The 19,116-nt window shown below is 56.0% G+C and overlaps 1 protein-coding gene and 1 non-coding gene across 3 annotated transcripts; both read left to right on the top strand.

Moving 5' to 3' along the window:
• Positions 1-2,335: 2,335 nt before the first annotated feature.
• ADCK5 (aarF domain containing kinase 5) lies at positions 2,336-19,103 on the top strand. Of its 2 annotated transcripts, XM_036281252.1 has the most exons (15): positions 2,336-2,393; positions 11,039-11,145; positions 11,898-12,047; positions 16,513-16,588; positions 16,722-16,922; positions 17,007-17,147; positions 17,225-17,338; positions 17,428-17,559; positions 17,637-17,720; positions 17,839-17,920; positions 18,002-18,080; positions 18,160-18,251; positions 18,318-18,570; positions 18,648-18,764; positions 18,853-19,103. In XM_036281252.1, the coding sequence occupies exons 1-15, from the start codon at positions 2,382-2,384 to the stop codon at positions 18,956-18,958; spliced, it is 1,746 nt and encodes a 581-aa protein (XP_036137145.1). In that variant the 5' UTR covers positions 2,336-2,381; the 3' UTR covers positions 18,959-19,103. The 2 variants fall into 2 exon arrangements, with proteins under 2 accessions (XP_036137145.1, XP_036137146.1); XM_036281253.1 differs by lacking the exons at positions 2,336-2,393; positions 11,039-11,145; positions 11,898-12,047 and having other exon boundaries at positions 16,545-16,588; positions 16,727-16,922.
• On the top strand, positions 7,871-7,931 carry LOC118643353. Its single transcript, XR_004961982.1, has one exon. It is a non-coding gene; the product is annotated as a U7 small nuclear RNA (small nuclear RNA).
• Positions 19,104-19,116: the final 13 nt, after the last annotated feature.

The raw sequence follows: 19,116 nt of genomic DNA, 5'->3' as shown, positions 1-19,116 counted from the left end.
AAATTTATTTCAGCCTTCTTTCACTCCACATAAATCTGTGGTTTTGAACTTTTCTTTTGAACTTGAAACCACATTCCTGGTTCTCTCATTAGTTAATGTCTTAAATAACCCTTTGGCACACTGTACTAGTTTCTGAGTTGCTGCTGGAACAAATTACCATGAACTTGGTGGCTTACAACAACCCAGGTTTATTTTACCACAGTGCTAGAGGCCGGAAGTCAAAACAGTGCTGTCAGGGCCGGTTCCTCCCAGAGGCTTGCGGGGACCAGGTTCCAGGCCCCTCTCCAGCCTCTGGCAGCTGCCAGCAATTCTTGGCATTTCCTGGCGTGTGGCCACATCACTCCGGTCTCTGCCTCTGTCTTCACAGGGACTTTTCCTGTGTCTTAGACCTCCTTCTCCTTCTAAGGACACCAGTCATTGGATTTAGGGCCCATCCTCATCCAGGATGATCTCACTGAGAGAACCTTAATTACATTGGTAACAACCTTATTTCCAAATAAAGTCACAGGACAGATTCTGGAACTTAGAACTTGGACACATATTTGGGGAGGGGACGCACTGCTCATTTTCTATCTGTGTGAGAGTCATGCATGTGTCTTAATACACAGGTCCTCTTTATTTTTTCTTTAATAGCAGTTTTGGAGACTCAAGGGCCTGGGAACACCAGGGTATTTGGAGATTTGGAAGATGGGCTTGAGAATGGAGGACAGATGAGTGGAACATGAGTGGTGGTCACGGGGGGTAAGGTCTTCTGGCTATCCCTGGGACCCAGCAGTCCCATTTGGGGGAACTGACTCCACACAGCACCATCTGGGGCAGGGTACCCCCATTCAATCCAGGACCAGTGCCCTGCCATGCAGAGGGAGCCCAGGACGGGAGCCAGGCCAGTACTAGGGTTCTCTGATGTAGAAATAGGACTGAGTTCATTCCTTTGTTCATCTGGGGGTGGGAAACTGCTGTACCTTGTTTCCCAAGAGTGGACAGGAAAGCTCTCCCCCTGCCCCCAATTCCCAGCCCCAGGACAGTCGATGGCCCAGGTTTCCAGTGGCCATGTGTGTGTCACCAGGGGAAGTGCACAGCCATGCTCACACCCTGCTGTTGTCACTTCTCAGATACCCAGGAAGTACTTCTGTGCCAACCTCCACTATTTCCTGGACCTGTTTCACAGACATTAAGGGGTTGGGTGGGGAGGCTGAACATGTGCAACTGGGAACATCCCAGAAGCCTGGCCCTGGGAGGAGCTTCAGATCCACTCTGTCAGGACTTGTCCTGGACACCAGGACACAGGGTGAAGATGACATGCTAAGTTCCTGTCCTGGCAAGTTGGGCAAAGTCACTGAGGACAGCTGTCTGCACTCAGCCAGGGCATTCGCGCCACTGGAGGCGGTGGGAACAAGGTGGTGCTGTGGCACCAGGCGGCAGAAGAGGCCTGGGGTGTTAGGTGGCAGGGCCACAAGTTCACCTGGGCCCAGAGATAGTCGGATGAACAGGCCCCGTTGGCCTGACCATGTGGAAGGAGGCGCCATGTGGGAAGGGGACAGGCAGATGGGAGAGTTGCAACCATTGAGGAAGAAGCTTCCTAAGCAGTTGGTGTGAAGGTGGGGCAGTAGTGTGTGTGGAGCAGGAGACTCGAGGCCCCGGGTGGACGCAGCAGGTGGCCAGGCCACAGAAAGACTCCAGACCCGCTGGTGTCACCAACTCGAGGGCGTGGCTTCAGTGACATCAGAAACAGGTCTTTGGGGACAGTGTGGGGGGTGAACCTGCCTTTGGAGAAGCTCCCTGGCAGGGGTGAGCGGGGAGCAAGCAAGAGGAGGGAGGAGAAGCCCTGGCAGGGTCTGGGAGGACGTTTCTTGAAGAGGAGCTTTCTCCGTGGTCCTGGCCTCCCGCTGCTCACCTTTCGCGGCAGAGTCCCCGCGCAGCCGGGCCGCCCGCACACAGCAGGTGCTCGTGAGAATCACTGGCCCCCGATCCAGATGAACGTGGGCGCTGCACGGAACACGGAGCCCCGTTAGCTCGGGAGCCACTGCCTCGTTCTGCGGCGGAGCCCTCACAGAAATTCGTCCTCACCCCTGGCTCGGGGAGTATTGAGCTGCACAGGCCCCAGGTCCCAAGCCCCTCGCGGCTTCTGCCCGGCCTGGCGACCCCCGCGCGGGCGTCTGCAACCCTTAGCCCTAAAGCTAGGCCAGCGGGGGCCAGCAGGGGGCGCTGCACCGCCGCGGCCGCGAGACGCTCGGGGCGTGGCTTCAGGCCCCTCCCACCGCCGCCGGGAGGCGCGTGCGCAGTGAACCACCACCCGCAGAGACCGCTGGGCGGGGCGACGCGAGCCTGCGCCGAGCGGGAGCCGAGTGGGAGCCGAGCGGGAGCCGAGCGGCGGCTGGAACATGTGGCGACCGGTGAGTCCTCGCCGGCCCGGCCCGGCGCCCCCTCCACGACGCCGTCAGCCTTCCGTCCGGGTCCCGCGCGTCCCCGAGACCGAGTCCCTGCGCACCCCAGGATGCCTCGTCCGGGCCCTGTCAGGGACCCTGTCCCCGGACCTCAGGCTCTTCAGGGGTCCTCCACGGCTCTCAGATACCCCGCCCTCCAGACCCCGCTTTAGACCCTCAGACCTTGTAGGAGATGCCGGGGCCACGCAGGACCGGGCAGGTCGTCCCCGGCTCACCAGAGCCCCCTGGTCCTCCCAGGCGCCGTCCCCAGAGGGGCGCCTTTGCCCAAGTCAGCTGCGGGCCGGCTGCCCCGGCGTCGGAGCCGAGGGCACCCCTGTCCCTGCCCGGTGTGTCCCGCAGACCCCGCACTGCCCAGGCCCCGCCAGATCCCAGACGGTATCACCTTGCCCGGTCCCGTACGCACCCCGAGCCGACACCTGCCCCGGCTGCGGCCCCGCGCCCCGCGCCCCGCGCCCCGCCCTCGCCCGTCCCGGCTGCCCGCCCACTGCTGCTCCTCCTGCCGGCGGCCGGCCTTCCCGGGCCTGCGGGCGGCCTCCCGGCTGCGCATCGTGCGGTTAGCACCTGGGTCACCGCTCCCTCCCCAGGGCCGGGCCGTCGTCTTGTTTGGAGCGGAAGGGACTGAGGGTTCCTGGGTCCTGAAGCCGAGGGTTTTCTGTGGAGCTTGCATTTCTCCCCTAAGCCTAGCCTGTGGGTGTAGACAGCCCTGGGAAAACGAATCCCCCTGAACCTGCGGGGGACAGTGAGCAGCCCCAGCACGGGGAGCAGCCTTGAGTGTAGCCCTTCACAGTTCATGAAGCTTCTTCACACATCAGGTCGCTTAATGCTGCAGACCAGGGGGAGGGGGCAGTTTTAGCCCCTAAGTAGGAGCTGCTCACAGCCACCAAGCCCAGTGGGCCCTGTGGGCTTCTGAGTCCAGATGGGGCCGAGAGGGTCACAGGCGTCCATGGTCCTGCTGAGGGTTAGGGCTGTTGACCCTGTTATTAAAGTGCCCAGGTTCTGGTCAGCTCTGTGCAGGTTTCTGTTACAGCATCATCGTGAGACCCAGTGGTGGCCTCCACTGCTGTGGGCTGGCTTGTCCGCAGTGACATCTCATCTTCCTTCTAATCGGCTCTGTCTAATCTACAGGATGTTAGGGAAACAGACAGCTCAGCTGGTGCCACGTATGTGAACACACGTAGTCATTGTTCTGTGTTAAAGTACACGCGTCGGTGAGCTTTGTGATACCGATTTCAGTGTTACTACTGAGGTCTTCTTTTGCTGCTTTGTATGTTGTTAGCTGAGTTCTGATGAGACCTGGGTGTGTGCAAACATACTGTGCACACACTCCAGGGAAGCAGGACAGGAAGCCCATCTCATCTTGTCCACCCTGGAGCGGGAGGGGTACAGGGACACATGTGTGGTCATCTTGGTGAGAAGGCACTGGCATGTGGGAGGATTTCCTGGGGACCCACAGCCCCCTCTGCACCTGTGTCAGGCACCTCTGGTCTCAGGCCCCGGGTGTGGTTCAGGTTATGTGTGATGTGGTGGAAGCTGCCCTGACTGGACCCTGCCCCACATCTATAGCCACAGGACCTCTTTGGGCTTTGGGGGTGTCTCCTGTGTGATGGGGATCATTTGGGGAACGCTGGGCATCTTCAACTGGCAGGAGCCTGTGGGTGCTGCAGAGTTGTGGGCACACGGCCTCATCCTTGGAGTTCTGCGCAGGGCCAGGGTGCTGCAGGGCTGCTCATCTCTTGCTGGACTGTGTCTTCCACCTGCTGCTCAGCCGATGTCTTTGCCTGGGCTCTGGCGCGTTGTGTGCTTATCACTTTTGATCTCAGTGCAACAAGCGTTTCTGGAGTTTCTGCTCCATCTAGCAAACTACGTGTTGGATCCTAGAAGTACAGGCATGTTTGAGAGGTGGGCCCTGCTCAGTCTGTTGGGGACAGAGTCTAAGCTGATAGTCACTCTTGTGTGATAAGGTCAGTGGAGGAGGAATGGACCAGATGCAGGGGTAGGGGGTGAATCAGGGTGGACTGCAGGGTATTCCAGGCAGGACAGCAGGTTGGAGAACTGGGCTGGGCTTTCCAGGGTCTACCAAAGGGACCTTTGTCACAGGAGCATGAGTGAGGAGTTCGTGCTGGGAAATAAGTTGGGGAGTATGAGATGCAGCCAGAGCTCCTACTAGGTGGTGGCTCCTGGGGACTGTGGTCCATGTGCACTTGGCACTGTGTTGTCATGTGCTCAGAGGCTGTGGACTCTGGTCCTCAGCTTCCTCACCAGAACCCCTGACAGCAATGGACAGTCGTCAGGAGGCTGGGATGCAGCCAGGGCCTCATGCTTTGCTGTAAAATGACTCAGATGTAGCACTCTCTTCTGTAAAAGAATGGTGTGTTTTATATTTTTTATTTATTTTATTTTATCTTTTATTTACTTATTTCTATTTTTAGAGAGGGAGAAAGGGAGAGAGAGAGAGAGAAAGAAACATCAACATGAGAGAGAAACATCGATTGTTTTCTGATCGTTTGCTTTCTGTACACACACAGACTGGGGCTTGAACCCGCAATCTGGGCATTTTCCCTGACTGGAAATTGAACCTGTGACCCCTTGGGAACATGGGATGACGACGCTCAACCAACTGAGCCCATGGGCCAGGGCTTTTATTTATTTGAAATAAAATCCAATTCATAATAGCATTGTAATTCAGACAATCCCGTACTATTAAAACATTTAAAAATTTTTTATTTTTAGAAAGGAGAAGAAGGGAGGGGGAGGAGAGAGAGTAAAACGCCAGTTAGTTGCTTCATTTACTTATGCATTCACTGGTTAATTCTTGTATGTGCCCTGACTGGGTACAGAACCCCAGACCTTGGTGCATTGGGATGACGTTCTAATCAGCTGAGCTGCCCAGCCAGGGCCAGTCCTTTAGATCTTATCAACTGGTTGATAATTTATACTAGAACAGAAAAAAAATCTTTTAGAAAAATTTTTTGAATTTATTGGGGTGACGTTAAGAACAGTATGTTTTAATATCAAAATGATGTTTAAGGTTAAGTGACTTGACATTTCTCACCAAACGCTTGCATATTAATGACTCGGGGACAGTGTACTCCCCTCTGGCTGTCAGGACCCCTCAGCACCGGAGGATTTCAGGGCGAGCTATTGTGGGACCAGGAAGGATGTTGTCCGTTGCTGGCTTGGCCAGGAGCTGCTGCAGTAAACGCCCTCCTTGTGTTGAGCATTTATAAAGTGCCAGGTCCTGAGTGAGGTGCTTTGTGTCCACGATCTCTCACCTTTCCAGCCTTGCAAGGTTGACACTGTCGCCCCATTCAGAGATGAAAGATGATAGGAGGGGTGTTTCCCCGGCACCGGGTAATGGGGTAAGGCTGCAGACCAGACCTGTTCTTCCATCCCGGAGCTTGGCATTCATGGACTCTGCCCACTCATGATACCCCGTCAGCCTCAGGCTGCTGTGAGTCATGTGCCATCTCATACCCTGTGAACTCTCACTGGGGTCACCAGAAAACCTAAGTGGCCCCCACCGGCCTGCGCCTGGCCCCTCACTCTGTGTCCCTCCCTGGCAGGCCAGGGGCTTCTCCAGGTGGAGGGTCTCGAAGGCAAGCTCTCTTGGGGACCTCTCCTCTCTGCAGTCTTCTGCCAGCTGAGTCAGACATGCCCAGAGCGTTTGCCGCCCACGTGCTCAGCCTTCACAGGGGCATCTGGAGGATTGAGTGAGGCTGGGTTTGGCTGTGGTCTTGGGGCAGCTGTGCTGGGGCTCCGGGGTGCTGCACACGACACAGCCTCTGACCCAGGCCTTGGCTCTGCTCCCTCAGAACATCAACACTGGGCTGGGTCCCTGGGGGGGTCTCTGCTCTGGATGTTGGCATCTCAGGATGGTCGTAGTTGGTCATCTTTGGCAATTTTCCTTATTTGTCTGCCATGGTGAACCCACAGGGCTTGGAGCAGACCCCACTCTGCCACCTTTCCACTCTGGTCTCTTCACATTCTGTATAGAATCCCTCGCCAAGCTTTCCACGTATGGGGAAAAGTCTCTCTTCTCTTCTGGGCAAAACAAACCCTTCTTTTCCTTTTGAAGAACTTGTGGGAAACAGTGTTAACATAGATAGTTCAGTTCAACCCAGCAAGTGTGTACTACTTTGTGTCAGGTGGCACAGGGTTGTTGAGAAGAGGTGAGGGCACTGGGGACAGTCAGGTGGCTTGGCCCAGTGAGGAGGAAACCTGGGAAAGCCTAGCGGCTCGTTGACCCCAGGTGAGCTCAGCATGCGCAGCTGCCCACCGTGTGTTCTAGGCCTTGCACTTTACTACCGCCCGTCCCCCGCTGCTCAGTCTCGGGTGGCCGTCCTGGCCCCTGGCCTCCACCCACTCAATGCCAGGAGCTCCTGCTCCCTCAAGTTGTGACAACTAAGAGTGTCTGCAGACAGTGCCCGATGCCCTGGCACAGAGTTGTCCAGGTGAGGACCCCTGCCCTGGCTCTGAAACGCCACCTTCCGGGCTGGGACATCGAGTAGGATAGCGTATACTTCGCACTTTTGCCCATGAAAACATTTAAATATAGGTGCCACCTGACACACTCACCACCTAGGTCTGCGTACCGCCAGCATCTTGCCCCGGTTGTTTCTCTTTCTATTTGAAACGTGTTTTGTTGTCATTGGACCATTAGATAGTAAGTCACAGACATTCTGACTCAAACCTTTAGAGGCTAGACCTTCAGTGTGCATCCCTGACAAGGACACTCTCTTTTGTTTTTGTTTTTGTTTTTAATCCTCACCCGAGGACATTTTTCTGTTTTTTGTTCAGATACTGTGGGAGGGAGAGAGAGAGAGAGAGGGAAACATCGACGTGAAAGGGACACATTGAGTGGTTGCCACCCACCTGACCCAACTAGGGCTGGGGACAAACTGCAACCGAAGTACATGCCCTTAGCGGGAACTGAACCCGGGTATCTCTGGACCGCAGGCCAACGCTCTAACTGCTGAGCAAAACTGGCCAGGGCAAGGACACTCTCTTTTGTAACCACGGTGATTCTGTCATGCTCCTTTGATTCCAAACCACCACAGTAACACGAGTCTCATGGATTTTTTGTTTCTTGGTGCATATAAAACTTATGTTAATATTGTAGTCTACTGAGTGTGCAGAAGCATTATGTCTAAAAAAAGAATGTAGATACCTTAAGTAAAACTTACTATTGCATCCGGCTGGTGTGACTCAGCGGTTGAGCATCAATCCATGCACCAAGAGGTCGCTGGTTTGATTCCTGGTCAGGGCACATGCTCAGGTTGTGGGGCCAAATCCCCAATGGGGAGCATGCAGAAGGCGGCCAGTCGATGTTCTCTCTCATTGATGTTTTTCTCTGTCTCTCCCTCTCCCTTTCTCTCTCTCTGAAATCAACAAAGAAAAAACAAAACAAAACAAAACCTTACTATTGCTAGTGCTTGCAGCTCTTTTTGAATTTGTCTAGTAATTCTTCCGGTTTTTACTGAAAGACCCTAAAAAATAAATAAATCCATACTATTGCTAAAAAATGCTGACTGTTACATTTGCTTGTTGGAAACGTGGTGCGGACAGACTTGCTGGACGCTGGGCTGCCACAAACCTTCAGTTTGTAAAAATTGCACCATTGCAAGCTCAGTGACACAGGTGAGCCTGCAATTCCCAGTGTCCACTGTTCGTGTTCAGGTCATCTGGGGAGGTGCTTCTTCCAGGTCGAGGTTGGGGTTCCTACTTTGCACTTGATGTTCCGTCTGTCTAGCCTCCTGACCTACAATAGTCCTCCCAGTTTTTCCCTATAACCTTTTATTTAACATTTAGTTATAAAAAAACTACAGATATGCTGAAGTAGAGAGACTTGATAGATGGCTGTGCCTAGCACCAGCACCCAACTCATGGGTCCCCGTGACTTTGCAAAGAGGCTAAGCTGCTGTTGAAAGAAGCCCCCTGCAACTCAGATCTGCTTGTTGGGGTTTTCTCAGGGTCACTGATAATGAGTGCCAAGCATGGCGGCTGGCAGCTGGTGGCTGTGGTCACTCTTGGGCTGTGGTCTTGAGGTGGCAGGACTCCCTGGCTCCTCCTGCTTGCCTGGGATCCTCTGGGCTCCCTCACTCAGCAGCCCCCTCCCCAGCCACTGCTCTGACTTGGGCTCTAGCCCTTCTGACTGGACACCTGCCCCTATCTCCCCCAAGGCTAAAGTCCCCAGCATATCACCCCCCGCCTTGGGAAAACCTCAGTAAGGGCCTTGAGACGCCCACCCATTTCCAGCTCACTTGGCCTCACCCTTCTCTTTTTGGGCAGTCCCCTTCTTCACCTCTGGGCACATGAGCTTTCCAACCACACAGTCCTGTCTCCTCAGAAACACCTGTACTCTCCTGACTTCAGGCCTTCACTGATGCCATGTTCTCTGTCTAGAAAACCCGCTATAATGTCCAGGTGGATGTCCCCTCACTGCCAGGCCACAGGATCCCTCCCTCCCTTGCACCCAGTGCTGTTCCACAGCCCCGTCTGTGGTCCCTGGTCGCACACAAAGCCCACTGTCAGGCTGGTCTTCCTGGCAGGGTTTGGTGGGTGGGTGAGTGTGAGTGGTAGAAGGTATGCGGGATGAGGGATACAGACGGGTGGGTCTGAACAGGGCCGAGGCAGAGTTGCATGTAGGGGCAGGATCAGTGTGGGCAGGCAGGACTGACCCTCTTGGCACATCTGCTCGTCACAAACCCCCCTCTGATGTCTGGTGGGAGGTGATTGGGATTCCAGCCTGGACCCCAGCCGTTGTGCAGGCATTCACTGATGTTCTGAGAGCTGACCACTGTGTGTGTACAGATGTGTTCCCTGGGCCCACTCTTCTGTGTGGCCTGGCATGGCCATGTGTGCTGTCACGTGGCCAAGTCAGGTGTGCGGGCCAGAGGGGCAGCAGGGCGCACAGAGCACTATCCGCTCTGGCCCTTGCTGTTTGTAGCCTTGCTGAGCAGAGGTTTTGTCAGCGCCGTCCTCCTCTTGGGACAATAGGTCATGGATATTTCCTTTGACTTTTGTTTTGTTTTGCTGTCCTTGGAATTGTCTTCAGGGCTGCATGCTTTGGCCAGAAAGTGGTTGGAAAGTCGATTCCTTATCTGGCCCAGAGCTCACAGCGATAATCTTAACATCTGTTCTGTGGGCCATCACTTACTATACACAATGTCTTTCCCCTAGAAACTGAGGATTTGCAGTTGGGAAATCTGTGGTCGTGGAACTTGTAAGGCCCATAATTCAAGTAAGATTGGGAGACCAAGGTAGCCAGTGAGCAGAGAGCCTCCCAGGAACTTAGCTTCTCTGGGGGTCCTGCTGGCTAGCATCTCCATTCTGCCTCTGGGGTCAGAGTAACTGGCGTTCCTGGTGTCTTCATCCACTTTCAGAACAACGACCTGTGCAAGGCACATTTTTCCTGCATCCAGTCTTTTTTTTTTTTTTTTTATCCTCACCCGAGGACATTTTTTGTACAGATAGAGTGGGAGGGAGAGAGAGGAAGAGATAGAGAGAGAGAAACATCGATGTGAAAGGGACACATCGAGTGGCTGCCACCACACGACCAACCAGGGCCGGGGACAAACTGCAACCGAGGTACATGCCCTTAGCGGGAACCGAACCCGGGTCTCTCCGGACCACAGGCCGATGCTCTAACCGCTGAGCCAAACCGGCCAGGGCTGCATCCAGTCTTTTTGATTATGTGGTTAAGCATCCTTTTTTTTTTTATCCTCACCCAAGGACATTTTTGCATTTATCTTCAGATAGAGCAGGAGGGAGAGAGGGAGGAAGAGAGAGAAACATCGATGTGAGACAAACACATCAAGTGGTTGCCACCCACACAACCCCAACCAAGGCCAGGGACAAAGTACAACTGAGGTATGTGCCCTTAGTGGGAACCAAACCCGGGACTCTCTGATCTGCAGGCTGGCGCTTAACTGCTGAGCCAAACCAGCCAGGGCTTTTTAATTTTTTTTATTTTTTTTTAATTTTTTTTAATCCTCACCCGAGGATATTTTTCCATTTTTTTTGTACAGATAGATTGAGAGGGAGAGAGAGGAAGGGAGAGAGAGAGAGAAACATTGATGTGAAGGGACACATCGAGTGGCTGCCACCCGCACGACCAACCAGGGCCGGGGACAAACTGCAACCGAAGTACGTGCCCTTAGCGGGAACCGAACCCGGGTCTCTCTGGACCGCAGGCCGACGCTCTAACCGCTGAGCCAAACTGGCCAGGGCCAGCCAGGGCTTTTTTAAAATTCATATTGATTTTTTAGGGGGAGAGAGAGAGAAACATCTATTGACGGCCTCCTGCACACCCCCTAAGAGGGATCGAGTTTGCAACCTGGGCATGTGCCCTGACCGGGAATTGAACCAGGACTTCTAAGTCCATAGGGTGACACTCAAGCCACTGAGCCACATTGGCCGGGAGAGCATTCTTGACACTTCCTTCGGAAATGCAGAAAGCCTTCCTCAGGCTGTGGGCCAGTGGTCTCAGCAGCAGAGGAGACTAACTGAAATGTCCCAGGGCCCCAGCAGTGCCAGGGCAGGGCCGAGGGCGTGTGGCTGCCTCGTCTGACCCCATGCTGTTGCTCACTTTGCAGTCCCCACTTTGCCACTTCCACTGCGCTGTGCTGCAGAGCAGGCCCCAGCGCTGGCCAGTCCCCGCTGCCTTCCTCAGGAGAAGCCTCAGCGTCCTGCCTGCTCGGTGGTGAGTTCTCTGCAGCCTCTCACCAGGCAGGGATCATCGGATGACCTCTTGTGGGCCCGTGGTGGGATCTTCTCTGTACCCCTCCAAGACAGTATGTGTTTGCTCCTGGTGTGGGGGTCTGACTTGAGACTGGGGTTCCAGGGCCAGGACCCCTGCAGCAGCATGGTGAGCAGAAGGCAGCAGAGCTGCGGCTCAGACGGTGAAGCAGGAAGGGCTGCTGTGGTGAGGCCAAAACAAGGCGCAGGGCATGAGGTCCAAGACCGGAGCTAGTGGGCAGGGTGGGTGGAGTGAGGTGGGAGGGCGCTGCAGGCGAGACTCAGGCCTGGAGGGGCAGCAGCTTGGAGACGGTCAGACACATGGCTGGGGGCTGGCGCTCCCACTGTGTTCCTTGTCTTGACCTCTCATCGTGTCAAGTGTGTGTTACCTGCACATCTTGCCATCCTGACGCTTGCAGTCCATTGGGACCATCGGCGAGGTGCATGGATGGCATGGGTATCCACAGGATAGGTGGCCCTGGTCCCATGAGTGGCTTTCCATGTAGCAAAGGAGCCGCTTTCTCCATCCACTGGCCAGTTGGAGCCTGGCGTCTGGGGTGCCTATGGGGCTCAGGTGAGGTGACTTGGACATCGTGTTCAGAAAGCATACTGCTGACCACATAAGTGTCTGAAACCAACGTTGCCTGCAGAACCTAGTCCGGGCAGGGAGTGGGGCACAGACAGGAAGTAGCTGGTCATGCATCTTTGTCCCTCCAGGTCCTTGAGACCCCAGCCCCTGTGGAAGAAGGTGCTCTCCTCCACGGCAGTGGGGCTGCCCCTGCTCCTTGGCATCCGCTACGTCGTGGCAGAGCCTCAGGAGAAGAGAAGGATGAGGCTCATGGTGGACGGTGTTGGGCGCTTCGGCAGGTAGGAGGGCTGGGTGGCACAGCACAGTGTTCTCCCCGCGCAGCCTCGCCAGCATGGGCACAGTGCAGGTGAGCTGCCCACACTGACAGGCCTCCACAGACCCTCCAGATCCTCCTCCTTGACCAGTAGGTGATAGGGCGGGGCTGGTGCCTTCCACCCTCCTCCTCACCTGCCTTCTCGCTTTGGCACCCAGACAGAGTGGTCTGGGGCCCTGAGGGAGGGCTGCCGTCTCACTCCGGCCCCAGCACACTGGAGTGGACATGGTGCTGTCTGCTCATCAGGCTCTTCTGACCCTTTGTCTCCTAGTCAGGATATTGGGAACAGGGCTGATCTCGGGTGAAGCACCTGGGTCAGCACTCCTGCTCTTGGTAAGATACAGATAATCCTGTAGCCTGAAAGTCCTAAGAACCAGTTCTTGGCACAGAGTCAAACCTCAGTTTACCCAAACCCACTGTGCACAAGAATGCCTGGGGAAAGGGCTCACGTAAAACCCTGGTTAGGGTGCTCCTGGGGTGGGGGTATGTCCCGATCCGCCGGCTGTGAGCACCTGCTGCCTCTCGGACCTGGGCCGATTCTCCCAGGAAAGAGGGCTAAGGCCACTGAGGCCTTCAGGCACTTAGCCAAAAGCGTCACTGAGATTCACACCACACCAGAGGCACCAGATGGCCGAGCGCCTGCCCACTCCCATCTCCAGCGTGAAGAAAACCCCTTCTTCTCCGGGTTCACCTAGAGCTCCCAGTCACCCTGGGCTGGTTCTGGTGGTGGCTTCTGTGCTGTGCAAGCTTGAGGTTGATGGCAGCTTGGAGTCAGGGCTTTTCCTTCCATGACTCTCTCCTGCACAGTGTGGGGCTGTCCCTGTGCAGCTTGGTTCTGAAACGCCCACTCAGCTGTCCTGGGCTCGTCTCACCTGCCCCCATGTGGCTGCTACTTGCGTGTTGGACACCCCAGCAGGAGGCTTGTGTGCCTGCCTCTCTGCTGTGCTCCTGCGAACACTTTCCCACCATCTGCTTTCAGAGGCTGAGCTGGGATTGGAAGGAGGGGAGCCAGACGATTATCTCCCCCACCCAGTCTGCGCCTTCTTGTCAGCTCTAAGCCTTAACAGTTGCCAGGACAGGCAGGCCTGATGGAGCATCCCTGGCTGGGCTCAGGGTGACCACAGGACCTCTGGAGACTGGAGACACACAACAGATCCTGGGTAAAGGGCAGCAGGGTTGCAGGAGCCCAGGGAAGGAGCATGGGTAGGGGCGAGTCTGACCATGATACGTCGGTGCTCAGGTCAGGGTGGCTGAAGTCAGAACATGCCACACGTGTCCAATGCACAAAGACTGGAGAAGGGGCAGTTTGCTTCAGTACCTGGTTTCTTTTACAATCTCTGGGCTCCCCTCCCCCTTTTTTGGTTACAATTCAAATGTCCAGAAAAGTTGCAAGAATAATACAAAAGAACTTTTTGCTTGAAACCTTCACAGTCAAGTTGTCAACATGTTCTATCATCCTGAAAGCTTGAGTGTGTTTTCTAAGCAAGGACTTTCTCTCTCATAAGCACAATCAGGAAGCTGATACATTATGACCCTCAGATCTGTTCCTATCACTGCACACCCTAGTAACAATGCTTTCAGCACAAGGACCGGTCCAGAGTCCGTGTCTCAGATCCTGTAGTCTGGAGCAGTTCCCAGTGTCTCCTTGACTCACATGGCTAAACGTGAGGTCAGGGCACAGTCCCCCAGACCCCCACATCTACCCAGGACTCTGATACCAGCTGCTAGTTACGGGATCCCCATTGGGGGTCCCCACAGCCTTCTCAGTTTGACAGTCCCCAAGGCGACTCCCAGGACTCAGGAAAGCACTGTGCTGAAGATTGGGATGTTGTTACAGACAAGGGCACAGAGCAGGACCAGCTAAAGTGAGGGACACATGGGGTCAGATCAGGGAGGGTCTCAGATCGGAGCTCTGCTTCGTCAGACCTGTTACTTCCTGGCTTTGACATGCGTCAGTCCACGTGGATTCACCCCTGGGCATCAGTGGCAAGTACCTGCTGGAGTTTCAGTATATCAGCACAACTGAGCATGTCATTGGCCTCATGATGGAGCTCAGACTCCAGCCCCCTCCCCACTGGGCTGATGCCACTTGGCTCAGAGTTCCAAAACTGATCATAGGGTGGGTCTTTCTGGTCATCAAGCCCCTCACTATAAACTATCAGGGCCACCATGAATCGGAGACACTGCTGTCACTCAAGAAATTCCACAGGTAGAAGGAATTGGGGCAAAGGCCTGACCTCTTTGGTAGTTCTTCAGACAAGGGACCTGGAGAGATCTGGAGGCTATTTGTGGGTCAGTAATGTGCAACAGGGGTCAGAAAACTGGCCAAAAGGGTTGCTGCCCATCTTGGAAGTGAAGCTTCCTTGGAACCATGGCCATGCCCCCCACTACCTGTGGTTGCTCTCACTGTAACGGCAGTATGGGGGCCAGATGGCTTGTGAAGCCAAGTACTGCCTAACCCTGTGACAAAAAATTTTGCTGACCGCTGTCATAGACTGGCCCTTGGGGTGGGTTTGTCTGATGTTTGCTCTTGGTTAGATTTGGGTGGTACGTTTGGGCAAGAATAGTAGAGTCCCATGTACTCCCTTGTACTTGGAATCTGCTGACGCCCGATCCCGTCACTCTGCCCACTTTTGGGGTGAATTCATTCTCAGTATTGTGATCACCAAAGGGTGATTTTTCTTTTCATTCATTCCTTCCACATTCATTGTTTGACATTCGACTGCAAGGACATTTCTTTCCTCCCTGGTTATTTACTCAGTTATTCGCATCAACCTGGACTCATGTTTCATCCCATGGGTTGCTGTTAGTATCACTGTTATTTTGTTGCTGAGACCATTCCTCAGTGGCTAATGGGAGCCCCTTCAGCTGAGCTTTTGTGACCCTTTTTAAAAATCTCCAACATTTTATAGTGAAACATTTCAAACATAGGTGGGAATGCTGTACAGAGCACCAAGATTTTACCATTAACATCTCCAAATCCTTTTGACATGTCTCCATTTTTGAGCATTTGTTCCTTCTGCACTAAAGACGGTCCAGGCTTCTCTTGTCCTTTTGCAGCCCTGGCGTGGAGAAAGGTCGTAAGTCTTAGGGCCATGAAGAGCATGCCGGGGGGTGTGCCCCAGGCCTTGCATGGACTAGAGCCGAGTGTGCTGTATCCAAAGACGTCCAACCTTTGCGTTCACCTCCCTTCTCCAGTGTAGCTCATTCTCGTTCTTTCTGTATTTGTAACTCCCTTCTTCAGCTGGGAGACACCTGGCTTCTCTTGTCCTTAATTCAGGAACTTGGTCGTCACCTTGAGTGTAGCCATCGCCCCCACCCCTGTGCAGACCTTGTCCTGGTTCTGTACTGAGTTATTCAGGAAGGGCCCCTGCCCGTGTCCCCAGGGAAATCCTGTCTTGCTCACCCTGCTGGTCACACCCTCCCTTCCTCACAGACAGCCCTGTTTGGTTCCTGTGTCGTCAGCGGTGCAGGTGGCTAGGAGCAGGACACAGCTGAGGCTTGGCTTGGATGGCTGGCCCTGGGTTTTCCCAGGGCTCCTATCCATTTAAAAAAATTTTTTCCTCTTTATTGATTTTTAGAGGGAGAGAGAGAAACATTGATGAGAGAACATCAATTGCCCACCTCCTGCATGCCCCCATTGGGGTATCGGGCCCACAACCTGGGCATGTGCCCCGACTGGGAATCGAACTGGCGACCTCTTGGTGCATGGGTCAACACTCAACCACTGAGCCACGCCAGCTGGGAGGGCTCTATCTTAAAGGGCAGGAGTCCCACATCCCTCCTGTGAAGGGAGGGAGGCCTGGATTCCAGTGCTGGACCCTTTCCTGTCCGACCAGGGCTGCCTGCCCAGAGCCTGGGTGTAGGGAGTGTGAGGACTGCTGCCCACACCAGAAGGGCCCAGGCCTCTGGATTGTGCTGGGCTGTCCCCTGGGCAGGAGAGGACTGGGGATCCCCATCTGGGAAGCAACTCCCTGGGGGCTCCTGTCCACAGGGGCCCAGCCTGGGAAAGGGGGCCCAGAGTAAAGGAGGCAGGGCCAGGAGTGTGGTGTCCTGGAGCAAGTCCACATAGGAGCTGGCAACAGTGGCCGGCTGGCCAGCTATTACAAGTATACCTGGGTGGTCCTGGGTGGGTTTTATTTTATAACAAGTGTGGTATAAAAGAAAGACTGCATCTGATTGAGGCCCTAGTTCCCAACCCAGCTCTACTCCTCCCATGGGTCCTGGGCAGCAGGCAGCAGTGTTAGGGAGCTGAGGGTGGCGTGGATGCAGGTAGTCTGTTCTTCAGACCAGGAGCTGAGATTGATGCTGTTCTGACGGCAGAGACTCTGAGGCTGGGCTGAGTCCTCTGCCCTGGGTGCACTGAGGGGCTGGCAGAGTGGGGCCTGGGACTGAGTGCCTGCCTGGGCTGAGGGAGCCTGTGCCGGCAGGTCTCTGAGGGTCGGCCTGCAGATCTCCGCGGACTACTGGTGGTGCACGAACGTCATCCTGCGAGGGGTGGAAGAGGTCTGTCCATGTGTCCTTGGTGACAGCTGGGCCTGTGTGTGCTGTGGGGTGGGGGTTCTGGAGGAGGTGGATGTTGGGTGGACTGAGGAGGTGCCCGCCTGCCCCCATCCTGCCCCCTCATGCCTGTGGTCAGAACAGCCCGGGATACTTGGAGGTGATGTCTGCGTGTCATCAGCGGGCGGCTGATGCCCTGGTGGCTGGGGCCATCAACAACGGGGGCCTGTACGTGAAGCTGGGTCAGGGGCTATGCTCCTTCAACCACCTGCTGCCCCCTGAGTACATCAAGACACTGCGTGTGCTGGAAGACAAGGCCCTCACTCGTAGCTTCCGGGAGGTGAGCCCTACCCCCGGGGGCACAGAGGCTGGGAGATGGGGCGTGGCGTTGGTCTCCACACTGCTGTGAATCCTCTGGGGCCAGGTGGATGAGCTATTCCTTGAGGACTTCCAGGCCCCGCCCCACGAGCTCTTCCAGGAGTTTGACTACCAGCCCATTGCTGCCGCTAGCCTGGCCCAGGTACACCGTGCCCGGCTGCACGATGGCACTGCCGTGGCTGTGAAGGTACGAGGGGCCCACCTCCCGTGGCAGAGGGCGCAGGCAGCAGCAGCGCAGTCCTCCCATGCCCTTGCCTGGTGCAGGTGCAGTACATCGACCTGCGGGACCGCTTCGATGGGGACATCCAGACCCTGGAGCTCCTGCTCAGGCTCGTGGAGCTCATGCACCCCAGCTTCGGCTTCAGCTGGGTCCTCCAGGTAACTGCTGCCCACGGACAGGAGCGGCATGCTGTATGTGCTCGGGCTGCACTGCCTCTGGCCCTGACCAACTGCCTGTATGGCCCCAGGACCTGAAGGGGACCCTGGCCCAGGAACTGGACTTTGAGAATGAGGGCCGGAACGCTGAGCGCTGCGCACGGGACCTGCAGCACTTCCACTATGTTGTGGTCCCCCGAGTGCACTGGGACACGTCCAGCAAGGTGCGCTGGGCCCCCTCCTGGGGGGGGTGGCAGGGGGTGCATGGGCCTGCCGAGCTCAGCCTCTCACTCTCCCCCAGCGTGTGCTGACAGCTGAGTTCTGTGAGGGCTGCAAGGTCAACGACGTGGAGGCCATCAAGTCCATGGGGCTGGCTGTGCAGGATGTGAGTGCAAGGTGGGGCGAGGGAAGGTGTGCCTGCTGCAGGTGTGCATCACGTGCACACAGGATATGGAGGGAACGCTGTGTGCTAGGTGAGTCTCATGGTCCTGTTGTCACCCCAGATAGCAGAGAAGCTCATCAAAGCGTTCGCTGAGCAGATATTCTATACAGGCTTCATCCACTCTGACCCCCACCCTGGCAATGGTAAGAGCCCCCAGGAGGTAAAGGTGGGGCTGCGGCTGGGGCTGGAGTGGGTGAGCATGAGCCAGTGTGTCCTGTCCCTAGTTCTGGTGCGGAAAGGCCCGGACGGGAAGGCAGAGCTGGTGCTGCTGGACCATGGGCTCTACCAGTTCCTGGATGAGAAGTAAGCGTGGGAGGTGTGGCGTGCTGAGCCTGGGCCTGGCATTTCCTGCCTGGGGCTCGGCTCACTCTGGGCCCCACAGGGACCGCTCAGCCCTGTGCCAACTGTGGCGGGCCATCATCCTGAGAGATGACATCTCAATGAAGACGCACGCGGCCACACTTGGGGTGCAAGGTGAGTCTGGGGTGTGTGTGTGGGGGCGGTGGGGGTGTGCAGCCTGGCTCAGCCCCTCCCCCCCAGACTACTTCCTGTTCTCGGAGGTGCTCATGCAGAGGCCCGTGCACCTGGGGCAGCTGTGGCGCTCTCACCTGCTGAGCCGCGAGGAAGCGGCCTACATGCAGGCCATGGCCCGGGAGCACTTCGAGGACATCATGGCTGTGCTCAAGGCCCTGCCTCGGCCCATGCTGCTCGTGCTGCGCAACATCAACACTGTCAGGGCCATCAACACTGCCCTCGGCACCCCTGTCGACCGCTACTTCCTCATGGCCAAGAGGTGGGTGCTGGCAGGGAACCCCAGTGCTGTGGGCGGGGTGGGGTAGGGTGGGGCCGGGCTGACTGTGTCTCTGGCAGTGCGGTCAGAGGCTGGAGCCGCCTGGCAAGCGCAGCACACCCAAACGTCTGCAGCAGCAGTCTCCTGCGCCACATCAGGGTTGTCTGGGAGACGCTGAAGTTTGAAGTGGCCCTGAGGTGAGTGGAGAGTTGGGGCCCAGTGGGAATATGGGAGGCCAGGGACTGCTTCCCACTGACTTGTACCCCCTCCACCCACTCACCCCAGGCTGGAGACCCTGTCAATGCGGCTCACCGCCCTCCTAGTTCGAGTGCTGGTGCACCTGGACCTCATGCCCAGGACTGAGGAGCTTTACCGATACCTGGAGACCTAGGGACCCAGAGCAGGAGGCCCAGGACTAGAGATGTGAACACCCCCAAGACCTGGGACACCAGAACAACTGTCATCTAGAGTGGGGGGGAGGGGTGGCTCTGACCACGGGTGGGGCCAGGAGGCCCTGCAATGACCACACACACTTCTCAAACCAAACCA

Source organism: Molossus molossus, unplaced genomic scaffold (genome assembly GCF_014108415.1).
Source record: "Molossus molossus isolate mMolMol1 unplaced genomic scaffold, mMolMol1.p scaffold_m16_p_33, whole genome shotgun sequence".
In the NCBI taxonomy this organism is placed as follows: Eukaryota; Metazoa; Chordata; class Mammalia; order Chiroptera; family Molossidae; genus Molossus; species Molossus molossus.
Note: the sequence above shows the minus strand (reverse complement) of the source record. Positions and strands in the feature narration are given on the sequence as shown.